We start from the raw sequence: 16190 nt of genomic DNA on the forward strand, positions 1-16190 counted from the left end.
CATTATATTCAATTATTAGATCAGGCTATTATGAGGAAAATTAAATGTTGAGTTTTTCCTACTTCCTGCTTGTCAAAGGCGAGGTTTTGCTGCTGTTCTCATTTTAAAATCAGTGTGATACTGAATTAATATAAAGAAAGATAGTGAGAATTTAATACATATGTGTTCTATTCTTACTACACTGAAAACTGTGTGCACATATCTTTGACTACTTACTTTAATTAGCAGGGATTTTGTTTCATTTTGTGGATATGTTTCCATGAGGTCTAACATAAATATTTAATATATTTTCTTGCTCGAAACATTAGCAAAGCAAATTTGAAGCTATGTTTACATCCACATGTTCTTGGTACTGGTCTTTACTTTCACCTGTAGCTCAGTAGATACTCGAATATCCTTTGGTCCACTTTTATTTTCATGCAAGCCTCAGTGTGTCCTTGTGTATTTTCACACGAACACGGACTCACTCATAAAAACTTTGCTCAATAGCACTACTAGTGGTCAAAAGTCTAACAGTGTAACTTTAAGTAAAGGACTAACTAACTCATGCTAGGCTCACTCCACATCTTCATTAAATCTGCACACTCACTGGACACTTTATTAGGTACACCTTATGAGTATTGGGTTGAACCCCCTTTTGCCTTCAGAGCTGTCTTAATTCTTCATGGCACAGATTCAATAAAATGCTGGAAACATCCCTCAGATTTTGCACCATGATGAAATCACAGATGCTGCAAATTTGTCAGCTGCCCATCCATTTTTTGGAATCTTCTGTTCCACCACATCCCAAAGGTGCTCTCTTGGATTGATATCTGGTGAAGAGGCTATCGGAGTAAAGTGAACTTACTGTCATGTTCAAGAAACCAGTTTGACATGATTTGAACTTTGTGACATGGGGTGTTATCCTACTGGAATACTGCAGGGTATACTGTGGTCATAAAGGGATGATATGGTCAGCAACACAACTCAGGTAGGTTGTGGCATTTAAATGATGCTTAGTTGGTACTAAGGGGCCAAAAGTGTACCAAGAAAATATCTGCACCACCAACAGCATGGACCACTGATCCAAGCCAGGATGGATCCATACTTTCATGTTGTTTACACCAAATTCTGACACTACCATCCAATTGTAGTAGCAGAAATAGAGACTCATCAGACCAGGAACTGTTATTCCAATCTTACTGTCCAATTTTGCTGTGAGTTGTGAATTGAATTGTATCCTCAGTTTCCTGCTCTTAGCTGACAGGAGTGGCACCTATATTGGTCTTCTGCTGTTGTAGCCTATCTGCTTTAAGGTTTGACATGTTGAGTGCTCAGAGATGCTCCTCTGCTGCTCACTGGATTTTTCTCTTTTTCAGATCATTCTCGGTAAACCCTAGAGATGGTTGTGTGGGATCCCAGTAGGTCAGCAATTTCTGAAATACATCTGCTATCAACAATCATGCCATATTCAAATTAACAAATGTTCAAACAGGTGTGCCTAATAAATTCAGTTCAATTTAAATCATTTTTGTTTTATTTTATAAATATATATGCTAAGTCATAACAACACTTGCCTCAAGGCACTTTATATTGTAGGATAAGGGCCCTCCAATAATACAGAAGAATGAGCAAGCACTTGGAACAGTGAGAAGGTAAAACTCCTTTTTAACAGGAAGAAACCTCCAGCAGAACCAGGTTCAGGGAGTGGCAGTCATCTGCCATGTCTGGTTTGGGGTGAGAGGAAGGAGACAAGATAAAAGACATGGAGCTGGAGAGAGACAGAGATTAATAATAACTAATGATTAAATGCAGAGTGGTGTATAAACAGAGTGAAAAGAGGTGAATGAAGAAGAAATACTCAGTGCATCATGGGAAGCCTCCCTTTTGCAGCATAACTGAGACAGATCCAGCCCTAATTATGAGCTTCAACAAAAAGGAACGTTTTAAACCGATGTGTACATATTTTTATTATTATTTATTTTTATTACTATTGATTTGACAGTTCAAGCAATGATTTACAGGTGTGTTAACATCAGCAAAGGTATATGTCATTGTCAGTGGATAAACACAGTTTTCTTTATTGTTATAAAGTCACATAATCTGCGTTGACAAATCAAGCACAAGAGTCTGCAGTACTATCTGAACTGGGACTTGACATTCTGAAACCTTGGAGGTGAAATCAGTTGGAAACACAAATGTAAGTGGATAAAAAAAAAAATTGATGTAGACTCAGGGTATCTCAAAAATTAAGCCCATTGCATGTGCCGATTATGCATTCTTTATAACGAACAGCAGGAGGAGACTCCTTTGGTACTCATTGTTTTCTGTTCTAGCAGTTTGTCCTCAGATCAAGTCCATCTTCCAGGGAGTAATCCAGATTGAGTGAATCTGGAAAATCAACTTGCAGCTTTATGTCTGTTCACTGTAGACACAATGTCCCAGCATCCAGTTGGAGATGATGTTAAACTTCTGTTAAATTGTTTTATGCGGTGGAGAAAAATGCATCTAATTAAATCAGAGTCCTCTTGTACATTGGTAGAGATATCACAGTCAGTGAACATTTCAGTGAATAACTCACTGCTGTCTTACCTGCAGCTCATGGAATCTCATTCAGTGTGTTCGTTTCTTTTTTCATTGTCAGAAGTTGTCATGTGTAACAGTGCACATTCAAACGTACCATGTTGGTTAGCATGCCCTTACAAAAACAAAACCAATAAAACACAGTGTGAAAATATCATCCATGTGAATCATCATAAGATTTTCATTGTTCTCTGTCATCCTCACCTCGTTTCAGACATGGAATCTTTTTTCTGAAATAAAACAAAGTTATAAGTATGACAATTAATACAATTAATACAATCAGTAACAGGCAGACAATGATGATCCAAGACTCTGTCAAATTATTATGTTGTTCTTCACACTGAGCATCAGCTGTAGCATTTCCTGGTGTTATCAGCCGAAGGTTTAGGGATTCACACCTGGAAGGACACAGAGATATTTTACAGGAAAATGTACAGATGCTCCACATTCACTGCTGCTGGACGAAATCAAATGTGTCCATGTCTACTGTGAAGTTTCACTTACAGTTTGTGTGGCTGACAGATCTTGAAAGTTCCATCTGAAAATGTCCCATTGGGGCACTCAGAGCACTCAGTGTCTGTATAGGCTGTTCCTGCACAGATACAAATATACGCTGCTTTCAGCATATGGATCATGTTCTGAAGGATAAGTGTATGACCTCAGTCATTAGATATGTCTGATGATGCCATTCTTTGACTAAAAACAGTTTAAAATACATCTAAAACATTTCTTTGTTTCAGGTTCTAAATATGATCATTCTGTGTTCATTCTTTGAGCTGTGATGGAGTGATGGAGAGCAGCTTTACTGTAAAGTTAACAACACATTCAGAAACCAGCTGCTGTTGCAGAGAACACTGCAAGTAGCCAACAGACAGATTACATCTATCTGATTTACACTATAAGCACAAGAAAATAACCTGTTTTGCTGATGTATTGTCCTGGTTGACAGTGTCTGTGTTCATGCGCTGCCCCACAGCTAACACCTGTATGGTCAAGACAGTAGAATCCCTCCAGTGGTTCACAAACTGCATCTGATGTTACTGTACATGACCTCTTTAGCTTCAGGCCAGAAACTGTGAGCACATAGAGAGGATACATGTTAGAGAGACAAATTTGAGATGGTTTAAACATGTGCAGAAGAGGGATAGTGGATACACTGGACAAAGGATGTTGAATATGGAGCTGCCAGGCAGGAGTAAAAGAGGAAGACAATAGAGGAGATTCATGGATGTAGTGAAGGAGGACATGAAGAGGGTTGGTGTGATAGAGGAGGATGCTAGGGATAGAAGGAGATGGAGGCAGATGATCTGCTGTGGTGACCCCTAAAGGGAGCAGCTGAAAGAAGAAGGTATGCATTATGATATTACTAACCAGAAATTTAGTTGTGAAGTTTTTCCTGCTTAAAATTGGACACTATAACATCATTAATTAGGATTTGTATTACTTTTTTAATTAATGATATGCTAAAATATTGTACTAATGGAAAAATTGAAGAATTTTCTATTTTAATGCAGAAAAGAAAAATATAGATAAATATAATTAAAAATCTACCTGGATGACAGTTTGTACAATGAGTACATTGTTTCAGGCCATTGGTCTTATCCATGTAAGTTCCATCCCCACAGGGCACACAGGAAGTGCTCACATCCTCTGTACAATCTGTCTGGACTCGCCTTCCTGTTAACATAAAAAATTTTTAAAAAATTAGGTAATTTATTTTCATAAAATATTGCTTTCATTCATCTAAAATGTACAATCTCAGTTCAAGAATTCCTCTGGTCAGCCTTACAGTTCAAGAAAAGAAGGCCATCACATCCCTGAGTAATGACCAAAGCATCACCATACTACCAGCCAATAAGGGGAGGTGATCTGTTCTTCTAAACTCAACTGATTGTCATACCATTACACTCCTCAGTGACAGAAACATTTATCAGGTCTTAAGGCAAGACCCCACAAGCAACTATAAGAAGAAAGTTGTTGCCCACAACAACTTGAAATCGAAAGTGTTTCTACAGACAGAAGCATGGATGTGCCATCGTATCCCCAGCGTAACCAATTGTAGCTAGCTTCTACATGGAGGAATTGGAAAGTAAAGCTCTTGGCTCCTTCTAAGGGATAGCATCTAGCCACTGGTACAAGTATGTGAATGACACGTGGGTCAAAATCAACACCCAAGAAGTAGAAGCCTTCACTCGCCACGTCAACTCAGTGGATAAAAACAAAAACACCAAGGAGGATGCTGCGGATAATAGGTTACCATTCCTGGACTGTGCTATGCAACACTGAAGTTTACCGGAAGCCCACTCACAGAGACCAGTACCTACTTTTTGATTCCCACTAAATACTGGAACACAAACTTGGAGTGATCAGGACCCTGCAACACCAGGTGGAAAATGTTTCCTCTAAAACAGAAGGTACAGAAAAGGAGCACACACATGTAAAGAAAGCTCTTAAAATATGGTTATCCCAACTTGGCTTTCATCAAATCAGAGAAGATGCACAAGAAAGAAGGTCAGACACCAACTGGGGAGAAAGAGAATGACAAACTGAACAACGTTGCCATCCCTCATGTAGTGGGTTTGTCAGAGAAACTCAGGATAATTTTCTCCAAACATGACATCCCAGTACTGGTTTATCCCAAGAACAAAACTCCCAAACACAAGCTAAGTAACATAGTGTATGCTGTGCAGCGCAGTAAGGAGTGCTTGGACCTCTACACTGGAGAAACTATACAGCCACTCCGCAAACGCATGGCACAACATAGAAGTTCCACCTCGACAGGACAACACTCAGCTGTACATCTGCACCTAAAAAAGAAAAGGCACTCTTTCAAGGCTGACAGTGTTCATCTTTTGGACTGGGAAGATAGATGGTCTGAAAGAGGAGCAAAAGAAGCCATCTATGTCCACTGTGAATGACCAGCATTGAACACAACTGGTGGCTTATGACACCAGATGTCAACCACATGCAATGCAGGGTTCTAGCCAGCAGTTAACCAGTACCTCAGCCTGTGCCGGGCTGAGAATTTCACTGGTTCACTATCGTCCGATCCTCCAGTACCGCTGGGCTGTGTATTCTTCTGGCTATATCCCTGCAATATAGTCTTGAGATCCCCTCCCAGGTGCTTCAGCCTTCGACCTCAATAGGGTGGAGCAAGGTCTCACAGTGGTTTCCCCTGAAACCCCTGGTGGTAATGACCCACACCTTTTTTCACACCTTGGCTCATGTGATGATGCACATGCTCAGTACTGGGTCAACTACCAAGTCCAAGGAACAGACAGTAAAGAGCAGGACTCCATATTTAATAACCAAAGTGAAATCGGCCTTTAACATTCAGCTGGATCTTACCTGCAGGACACCTTGGACAGCATATGTTTCCTGCCTGATAATTTGTTGAATTACACGAGAAAGTGAGGCCACACGTCATGATTATCTAAAAACAGAAAGGAAAAAATTTAGTCTCAATAAAAAGATAAAGAAATATAGTTGAAAGCAGAACCACGCTTCAAATAGAGACTAACAGAGAGCACAAGAAGGTGGAAAAAAGAAAGGAAAAATGAAATGCACAACAACCTGAGGGAGGATAATAATAATGACAACATGAATTTAAACAAAAAGGAGACAGTACAGAAGGAAATTATGGTGTAGGCATCACACAGTGACGCAGAAGAGAATCAGAAAATACTGAGGGGATCACAAAATTGCTGCAGAGAAGAAAATTAAGTATAACTCAGTGTTAAAAAAGCTTCCTGTAAGTTTGTGTGATAAATATTTTACCAGCAACACTGCAGCTGTCAAAGAATTTCCTCCTGAAGTCATTTTATATGGCACGATGAACATTTTCCCGAACTGAAGACCGTCTCACTGAGATTTGCGATGAGGTGAGTTGTATCATCTAAAACAGCAGGACAACATCTGGAAGCAAACATTTAAAAATTGAAGCGAGCATTAGGAATCCTGCTTCCTGTTGGTAAGATTAAATGGTTATGGTATAGGGTAAAAAAAAAAACATTTGTCTGGCTGTGTGCTTGGCTGGCTCTGTAGTGCAGTGATTTACACATTTGTTTGAGAAGTGAAAGGTTGCTGGTTTGATTCCAGCTGGAGACACAAGTTGCATCAGGAAGGGAATCCAGTGTAAAACTGCTAACTCATTCCTGTGGAGCAACTCCTTGAAACAAGAGAGCAGCTGAAATTAGGTTTTTGTTTTGTTTGTTTTTTTTACACAATTAAAGAAAAAATATTTAAAAGGAACAAACTGTTGGGGTCAGGAAATAAAATAATGTACTGGCATTTTAAAAATATATTTCAAATGAAGAAAATATTTATTTGCCTCACAAGTTTTGTGCCATAGTGTGACATTATAAGTGAAAAGGATTAATAATAAACAATTTTTCCTAACTTCCTGTCAGACCAGATGGAACAGCCCATAAATATTATTGTGTAAATAGTGTAAACATTTTTCAGAAAACCTTACAAAAAAAAAACACAAAAAAAAAAACGATCACAGCTAATTTTTCCCTGGTTTCCTAGGCCCTGTTCCAGAAAGCAGGTTTAGTGTAAACTCTGGATTTGCTAGCCCAGAGATGAGGGACACTCTGCATTTCCTGCGTCAAAAAAAGAGAGAATTTTTTAAAACTATAGGTCAGTTATCAGGACAGACATGCTTGAAGTGTATTTAACGTGAGAGCTTTTATGTACAGTCTGTCATCAGTGTGAGGTCAGAGGCCTGTACTACAAAGGGGCTTCACTTCTTATCAGGGTACATTGCCACAGCAACTTATGCTGCAAACCTAACCAGCTTCATAACCATAACCACCTTCGTGTGACCGCTTATCATGATCGCCACTGTAAGTGGATCCAGATGACGGAAAGATACCCTAGGGATGTTGAACTAGTTTCCCAGTATAGAGTCCAGATTGTCAGTCAGTTCCTCTGTATGAAATCATGAGCCCATAAGGCCATGTTAACAAAGTAATTACTGTCCAAGAAAATCTGAAAACACACGAAGCTTTTTTTCATTATTAATTATTTCTAAAAATGTTAACTGAAGACTAGTAAAATAGTTAAAACAAAATGAAAGTGGCCTTATAGATAAAGAAGTTTTTTTTTCCTAGACGTATGCAAGGAGCATGTTGATCGGGCACTCATCGGTCCCCTGTACATTATATACGTGTCACAGAATCCATTCACAGATACACGAAAACAGCGCTGGCCTGCATTTTGCTGTGTCTTTGTGCCTGACTGGGACCGCCCATAGATTTTCGCTCGGATAATTATTGTTTCTGAATAAATAAATATTTTGGAGAAATTTAGACATGCGGGTGGCAGACGGTAATCTAATAATTTAATTCCCTAAGCTTGATCACCGTCATTCACCGTTGGCTTCTGCACAAAGAGTCTTTTTTCACTGAAATCTGCAGCTGGGTTAGCGCTACTATAATAACCTGCTACACATCCTGTCGGACAGTGAGCCAACCAAGCAACGCGTGGAGCCCAAATAATGAACTTACTGTCAGAGGCAGACAAACTTGTGGATATGTTGAGAAGCTGGAGACACACTGGAAAATAAACCTTTTTTTCCTTTCGTGAAGACTAAATGTTTAAAAGGGACAACAGCTCAGTTTCTGTTAAAAGTGAAAGTGTGTCAGACCAAATAGGCGCGGTCCAATAATATCCGGCGGTTATAATGCGTTGTTCTTTCATGTTTATATAACCTCTGTGAGGCCCAGATTGCTGGCATGCAGCAGGGTGAATTTTAATTCGGAGGAGATTAATTCTGAGAATCTTAATGAACATCCGACCTTTAACTCTTCTTCTGTGTTCTGATAAGAGAAGAGACTATTAGAGAGACTATTAGAACTTTTTCACGGAGCGACAGAAGACGGAGCTTTGAAACCAAACATTTGTTGGGGCTCTTTCAGAAATGAAAACATTTGGTGCACACGATGAAAAGCGTATTTCTGAGAGGGAGAAAATGAGTTGGCTGGATAATTTAGACTTCACTTTCAGTTTCGCTTTTGTGCTCAGTGTAATACTGTCACGGTGGGGACTGTGAGCTGAGAGGGGTGGACCCAAATGCAGGACTCGACCACGACTTAACTAAAAACTGGTTTATTTCCAAACTCGAATAATACAAAATCTCAACCAAGGCCAAAAATCAACTGGAAGCCTGGAAGAAAAGAAAAACAAAACTGAGCAAAAAAAAAAAGCACACAGCTAAGGGTAAACCACGGGGAACAATGACGACGACGCAACAACGAACAAAGGAAGACTAAGGGCTTAATACACACAAGGGGACTAGGGCAAGTGGAAACAACAGGGGACGACAGGTGAGCCAAATGAATCTAATGACAAAGGGGAAGCAAAACTAAACACAAAGCACAGGGAACACGAGTCTGTCAAAATAAAACAGGAACTGACTAAACATAACAGATGCAGACCTAACACTGAAAACTTGACAAAGGGAACATACACAGCAAAACAAAGGAAACTAAACAGCATACTCAAACAACAATATAACTATAAGAAACATAACCTGAAAAGTACAACAAAAGAAACTCAAAACGCTGGGCCACCGGCCCAGGATCATGACAAATACACGGTCGCCAAAAGTTTTCACTCACTCATCCAAATCATTGAATTCAGGTGTTCCAATCACTTCCACGGGCTCGGGTGCATAAAACATAACACTCAGGCATGCAAACTGCATCTACTAACATCTGTAAAAGAATGGGCCGCTCTCGAACTTCCATCTGGAATTGCATCGTGGTACGGTGATAGGATGTGAAGGAATTTAACTAACATGCATGTGTGCTGCTTAAGCCTTTCGGTTTCTGCGTGTTCGTTTATCGAACAGAAATGACACCAACAAACGGAATAAGGAGTCCAATTATTAAATTTAATAAAACCATTTCAAACAGTTTACAGATATCTGGGTCGGATTGCATGCCATGCCCGTGTGAGATGGCATGAAATACCGGCACATTCTAATTCAGCTTACAGTTTCATATAGTCACAGCTTATCAGTCTTGGTTACATCATTATAGAAAACAATATGTGGAAAACAGAGAATTTCAACAACAGGGAGACCTCGAAGCCGCCATTTCTATCATTGTGTAGTATCAGTGTGGTTCATTGTACAGTCAGAACACAAAGTTCACGATGACACGGAAAATTATAAGCTTCTGTATTTTTAATCAGTTATGTTTATTTTCCAGACAAATTTCTCAAGGAAGTAAATGTACATAAGATATATATGTGGCATATACCATGAATATCCCTTCAGCTGCCACCTGTTTAACAAGTCTAGTCGCTACTAAATATTCCAGTTATATTCAAACAAAGTGGAAGTGATTGGGAACAACAGCGACTAGTGAAGTGGTAGGCAACGTAAAATGATGAAAAGGTGCGCAGAGGTCGCCAACTTGCTGCAGACCTCCAAACATGGTGTGGTCTAATCTGATCAGATTAGGTTGATTTTGGGCCTTGTCCATTGCGCACACAGACTTCTCCAGATTTTCTTTTTATATCATGTACTGTAGACGATGAGATGTTCAAATGCTACAATGTTCAAAGTGTATATTCAGAAACATTATTCTGAAGTTGTACAATTCGTAGATGCAGTTTTTTGCAGATAGGTGAAACTCTGTCTCTCTAAGATGCTCTTTTTATACCCAGTCTGTTATTGACTTGTTGATAGTTAAATTTGTTGTAAAATGTTCCTGCAGCTGTTTTATTTCAGCATCACTTAGTTTTCCAGCCTGCTCCAGCTTTTTTTTGAGGCATCTTACGCCATCAAAATGAAGAAGCGCTCATGAACTAATAAGATATTGCAGTTTAAGCATTTGACATGTTTTGTGTCCTGTTGTGAATAAAATGTGAGTTTATGGGATTTGCAAATCTGAGTATTCAGTTTCTAATTTATGTTTTACAGTGTCCAACTTTTTTGGAATTGGGATTGGACATCTGCAATAAAAATCTTTGGACAAAAGCGTGAAGTTTCAAATGTCTGATGTTCTTAGCTGTTCCACCATGTTTGAGTTAAAATGGTTTAAACCCTTGAAAGCCAACATAGGAACTTATCCAACACTCTCCTTTAAAACAAGATTAAATTAAATGAGACAAAAATCCCAAAAATAAAACCAAACTTTCAGATTTTTCTGCTGAGCTTTTCAAAGGTCTGACTGGACTGCAGAGCCTGTTGAAGCATTGATGTGTGTGGATTGTGACATTTTACAGATTTCAAGAGTTACATAACTGAATTTGTTTGAAAAAAAAAACTTTTCTTAAACTCAAATTTAAATGATTCAAAGTTTTAAAAACTGCATGTTTGATAAAATCTTTTTTAATTAAAAGTCTTTTGTTAAGAAGTTATTGAGAAAATGCAGGATTAATTTAGAAGATTGCCAAAACTGCACCCGGTTTGTCCATCGCACTCGTCTTCTGTTCCAGCAGTTTGTCCTCAGCTAAGATCCACTTCCCTGGTAGCAATATGGAGCAGATCTGCAGATGATGCTCTTCTGCTAAACTTCATAAAGTTTCATGCTGTGGAGAAAAATGCATCTAATTAAATCAGAGACCTCTTGTACATTGGTAGAGAATCACAGTCAGCGAACATTTCAGTGAATAACTCACTGCTGTCTCACCTGCTATCGACAATTGCTTGCTCAGTCCTTCTGTTTCTATCGCTTTCATCATTGTTAGTGAACTAAAAAAGAAGAATGACATCATTTCTTTGATAAATCAGGTGTTGTCATGCGTTACAGTGCACATTCAAGTGACATTCAAACGTACCATCTCCATGTTGGTTAGGAGTATTCTTGTGTTTTCACCTTTGCAAAAACAAAACCAATAAAACACATCAGTTTGAAAATATCATTCATCTAAATCGCTACTGTATAAGATTTTCATTGTTCTGTCGTCCTCACCTAGTTTCGGACACGTAATCTTGTTTGTGACGTAAAGGAAAGTTATAAGTATGACAATTAATACAATCAGTAACAGGCAGCCAGTGATAATCCAAGACTCTGTCACATTATCAGGTTGTTCTTCACACTGAGCATCAGTTGTAGCATTTCCTGATGTTATCAGCCGAAGGTTTAGGGATTCACACCTGGAAGGACACAGAGATGTTTTACAGAAAAATGTACAGATGCTCCACATTCACTGCTGCTGGACAAAATCAAATGTGTCCATGTCTACTGTGAAGTTTCTCTTACAGTTTGTGTGGCAGACAAATCTTGAAAGTTCCATCTGAAAATGTCCCACTTCCACACTCAGAGCACTCAGTGTCTGTATAGGCTGTTCCTGCACAGATACAAATATACGCTGCTTTCAGCATATGGATCATGTTCTGAAGGATAAGTGTATGACCTCAGTCATTAGATATGTCTGATGATGCCATTCTTTGACTAAAAACAGTTTAAAATACATCTAAAAAATTTCTTTGTTTCAGGTTCTAAATATGATCATTCTGTGTTCATTCTTTGAGCTGTGATGGAGTGATGGAGAGCAGCTTTACTGTAAAGTTAACAACACATTCAGAAACCAGCTGCTGTTGCAGAGAACACTGCAAGTAGCCAACAGACAGATTACATCTATCTGATTTACACTATAAGCACAAGAAAATAACCTGTTTTGCTGATGTATTGTCCTGGTTGACAGTGTCTGTGTTCATGCGCTGCCCCACAGCTAACACCTGTATGGTCAAGACAGTAGAATCCCTCCAGTGGTTCACAAACTGCATCTGATGTTACTGTACATGACCTCTTTAGCTTCAGGCCAGAAACTGTGAGCACATAGAGAGGATACATGTTAGAGAGACAAATTTGAGATGGTTTAAACATGTGCAGAAGAGGGATAGTGGATACACTGGACAAAGGATGTTGAATATGGAGCTGCCAGGCAGGAGTAAAAGAGGAAGACAATAGAGGAGATTCATGGATCATGGACATGAAGAGGGTTTGTGTGACAGAGGATAATGCTAGGGATACGGGGAGATGGAGGCAGATGATCTGCTGTGGTGACTCCTAAAGGGAGCAGCTGAAAGAAGAAGAAGAAGAAGAAGAAGAAGAAGGTATGCATTATGATATGTTTTTCCTGTGTATAATTGGACACTATAACAATATCAATTAACATTTTTTATTTGTAAATGTATTTATATGCTAAAGTATTGTAATAATGGACAAATTGAAGAATTTGATATTTTAAAGCAGAAAATCAAATGGGTATCTCATTTTATTTGGAAGAAAAGCTAAAATACGACATGTTGCCTGGAGGCAAGACCGTATCATAGAGGCTAAAAACTGATCTTGACATCATGTGGAATATCTTGAGGTTTAATCACATAAGAGTCAAGATTTTGTTTTGACAGCATGTTTAACACATTCATTTACATGTAGTCATACATGTTTTTAATCAATGTCAAATCAATGCAAACATCAAAACAGGTGTCTGCACATTCACAATAGGACTCTAAGACCAATCTTTAACAGTCTCAGTTCTTATATGGCATTAACAGTAGAACATGCAGCAGCAACAGTAACTGCTGCTTTAGTTTACGAAATAGGAAATATATATATAAAATCTACCTGGATCACAGTGTGTACAATGAATACATTGTTTTAGTCCATTGGGCTTATCCGTATAGGTTCCATTCTGGCAGGGCACACAGGAAGTGGTTACATCCTCTGTGCAATCTGTCTGGACTCGACTTCCTGTTAAAATAAAAACAAACAAACAAAAAACAGCAATTTATTTGCTTTCATTCATCTAAAATATACAAACTTTAGGGTTGTGAAGTTGAGTTTTCACATATGGACAGTAAAAGCAGGACTCCATATTTAATAACCAAAGTGAAATCGGCCTTTTAACATTCAGCTGGATCTTACCTGGAGGACACCTTGGACAGCATATGTTTCCTGTCTGATACTTTTTCGAAGGACAGGAGAGAGTGAGAACACTGAAGACTTTCATCATTATTATCTGAAGACAGAAAGGAAAAAATTTAGTCTCCATAAAAAGATAAAGAAATATAGTTGAAAGCAGAACCACACTTCAAATAAAGACTAACAGAGAGCACAAGGAGGTGGAAAAGAAGATAGAAAAAATGAAATGCACAAGAACTTGAAAATCAGAGAGGATGAGGGAGTGAGAAGGATAGTAATGAAAACATGAATTTAAACAAAAAGGAGACAGTACAGGAGGAAATGACAGCACAGAAATCACACAGTGACGCAGAAGAGAACCAGAAAATACTGAGGGAATTACAAAATTGCTGCAGAGAAGAAAAATTGAGTATAACAGCGTTAAAAAAGCTTCCTGTAAGTTTGTGTGATAAATATTTTACCAGCAGCACTGCAGCTGTCAGAGAATTTCCTCCTGAAGTCATTTTATATGGCATGATGAACATTTTGCCAAACTGAAGACCGTCTCACTGAGATTTGTGATGAGATGAGTTGTATGATCTAAAACAGCAGGACAACATCTGGAAATTAAAAAGAAAAAAAAAAATGGAGTGAGCACTAGGAATCCTGGTTCCTGTTGGTAAGAGTGTAAATAATTATGGAACAGAGTAAAAAAACAAACAAACAAACAAAAATTAAGAGCTTGTGCAGACTGGTGGATTAACCATTACATAAAAAATTAAATATCGTGAGTTTTGTAATCACAAAGACTTGTAATTTAGTGCAGCTGTGGCATAAACCTTATATTAGATTACATTAAATTTGTTAAGCATTTGCTAAGCATAAAGCAATGTTGTAGCTTAAAGAATATGAGCAAATAAAATAAAATGTTCACATTTTTTAAAATGCATTTGAAAGCTTCGAATATATATATATTTTTCCCAATAGATTTTTCCCAATAGTTTGGGAAAAACTATTGGGAAAACATAGTTTAATGCTATTGTAAAAAACAAAACATCTTATAACTTCCTGGCTTCCTGCCAGATCACACTGTAAACATTTAGGAACAGCCTATAAAAATGATTGTGTTAGGTAGTGTAAGTATTTTTTTAGCAAACCTTATAGAAACAGTCTATCAGGGCTAATTTTATTCTGGTTTCCTAGGCCTCGTTCCAGGAAGCAAGTTTAGCCTGCTTCAGAAAAAGAGCGCTACCTTAAACTGTAGGTCAGTTATCGGAGCCTACATCTTCCCATCATTGTAAGCAGTTGTCAGGTTGTCAAAGTTTTTCAGAGATCAGTTTGATTTTAGATAAAAGTCCACCTTGTTTCTTGTTACAGCACATTGTTTGAACAGGGCTTTGATCACCTTCATTCATTAAAATCTGCTGCTGTTTTAGCAATATAATAACCCTTCCGGTGGTACACACATGCTGTCTGAAAATGCTCAAAAAAATCAATGTGTAGACCCAAATTAAGTAACTTACCGTCAAAGGTATAAGATGAATTTTGGGGGTTTTCCTGTAGTTCAAGACACACTGCAAAAGAAAACGTTTCCTGTCATGATCATTTTCTTTTTTAAAGAAGGAGAACAGCTCAACTCGGTGTTAAAATGAAAGTGTGTCACAACATTAAGAGGAAGTCTGTGTGAAGTATGAGAGAGCCCTCCTACATGGCATCTAGCTCCTTCTTGGTGAATTGTTTTTTTAGTTTTATATGATCTCCATGAGGTACAGGTTGCTGTCATACACGCTACATGGTTAGTTGTGATTCAGAGTAGACTAATTTGGAGATTTTTAATGAACATATGCCCCTTGACTCTTCTGTATCCTGAGAAGACACTTTTAGAACTTCTTCACAGAGCAACATAAGAAAAACAGAGCACAGAGCTTTTAATTTAAACTGACACTTTTATTATACATTTGTTGGGACTATTTCAGAAATTAAAATATTTAGTGCACATGAAAAGAAAATCTTTCTGAGAAAAAATGGTTTGGTGGGGTAATTCCAAACTCTTTTTCACTTTCACTTTTGTGCTCAGTTTAAGCATATCTACACATAGACATTGTGGATACTAGTTTGAAACATTTCAGACCTTATTTTTCACTGACGTTCTGCAGCAATACAGTGTATTTAAACACTCTGGTGTCTGATCTAATACTGACAAAGGGTCCTCTCAAATATATTCTGCACGTGTTCTGTGAATGTACAAACTCTCTCTTTTGTCAGCACATGGAGTAAGTCAACAGTGTTAGAAGGAAATGAGAATAGTTGCTCATTATAATAAGCACACAGATTTGAGGCGTATTACCAGCAACAAAGTCACTTTTTACTGCAAGAAAAGTGGGTTCCAGTGAGCCAGGGTTTTATATGACATTTCTAAACAGAAATCGGTCTATAATGGAAAGTGTGTTATGGACAATAATGGCGTGAAACACAGAAACATCAGACTCACTGATGTCAGCTGTCTTTTTATAATAAGTTCCTTAAACTGCTGTGTTTTAGCTGTACAGTCAATGAAATGCATAAAAATTAAAACCCTATTACGTAAGTAAGTAAATAAATTAAAAAAATTAAACTAAACTAAAAAAACAAAAAAACACCTGTGGACAAATTCCTTTCTCAGGCTTATCAAGACATCCAGTTTTCACTATGATTGTCAGTTCCCGGGGGTAGGACCCACTGTTCTAGGTCTGGACTTTTGAACTCTGGCTGCGTCTGGGATCA

The 16190-nt window shown here is 38.1% G+C and overlaps 2 protein-coding genes across 3 annotated transcripts; both read right to left on the minus strand.

Moving 5' to 3' along the window:
• Nucleotides 1-1989: 1989 nt before the first annotated feature.
• Nucleotides 1990-8206, minus strand: LOC115801130 (tumor necrosis factor receptor superfamily member 14-like). Of its 2 annotated transcripts, XM_030758849.1 has the most exons (9): nt 8073-8206; nt 6340-6477; nt 5911-5995; nt 4114-4239; nt 3480-3635; nt 3067-3154; nt 2767-2960; nt 2572-2677; nt 1990-2451 (listed from the first exon to the last, which is right to left on the minus strand). In XM_030758849.1, the coding sequence occupies exons 2-8, from the start codon at nt 6400-6402 to the stop codon at nt 2589-2591; spliced, it is 801 nt and encodes a 266-aa protein (XP_030614709.1). In that variant the 5' UTR covers nt 6403-6477; nt 8073-8206; the 3' UTR covers nt 1990-2451; nt 2572-2588. The 2 variants fall into 2 exon arrangements, with proteins under 2 accessions (XP_030614709.1, XP_030614710.1); XM_030758850.1 differs by lacking the exons at nt 1990-2451; nt 2572-2677 and having other exon boundaries at nt 2744-2960.
• Nucleotides 8207-9763: 1557 nt separating this feature from the next.
• Nucleotides 9764-15076, minus strand: LOC115801038 (tumor necrosis factor receptor superfamily member 14-like). The gene is made up of 10 exons (XM_030758737.1): nt 14951-15076; nt 13910-14047; nt 13452-13545; nt 13152-13277; nt 12194-12349; nt 11781-11868; nt 11490-11674; nt 11356-11393; nt 11208-11269; nt 9764-11106 (listed from the first exon to the last, which is right to left on the minus strand). The coding sequence occupies exons 2-10, from the start codon at nt 13970-13972 to the stop codon at nt 11085-11087; spliced, it is 834 nt and encodes a 277-aa protein (XP_030614597.1). The 5' UTR covers nt 13973-14047; nt 14951-15076; the 3' UTR covers nt 9764-11084.
• Nucleotides 15077-16190: the final 1114 nt, after the last annotated feature.

The sequence above is a fragment of the Archocentrus centrarchus genome, chromosome 21 (genome assembly GCF_007364275.1).
Source record: "Archocentrus centrarchus isolate MPI-CPG fArcCen1 chromosome 21, fArcCen1, whole genome shotgun sequence".
Taxonomy (NCBI): Eukaryota; Metazoa; Chordata; class Actinopteri; order Cichliformes; family Cichlidae; genus Archocentrus; species Archocentrus centrarchus.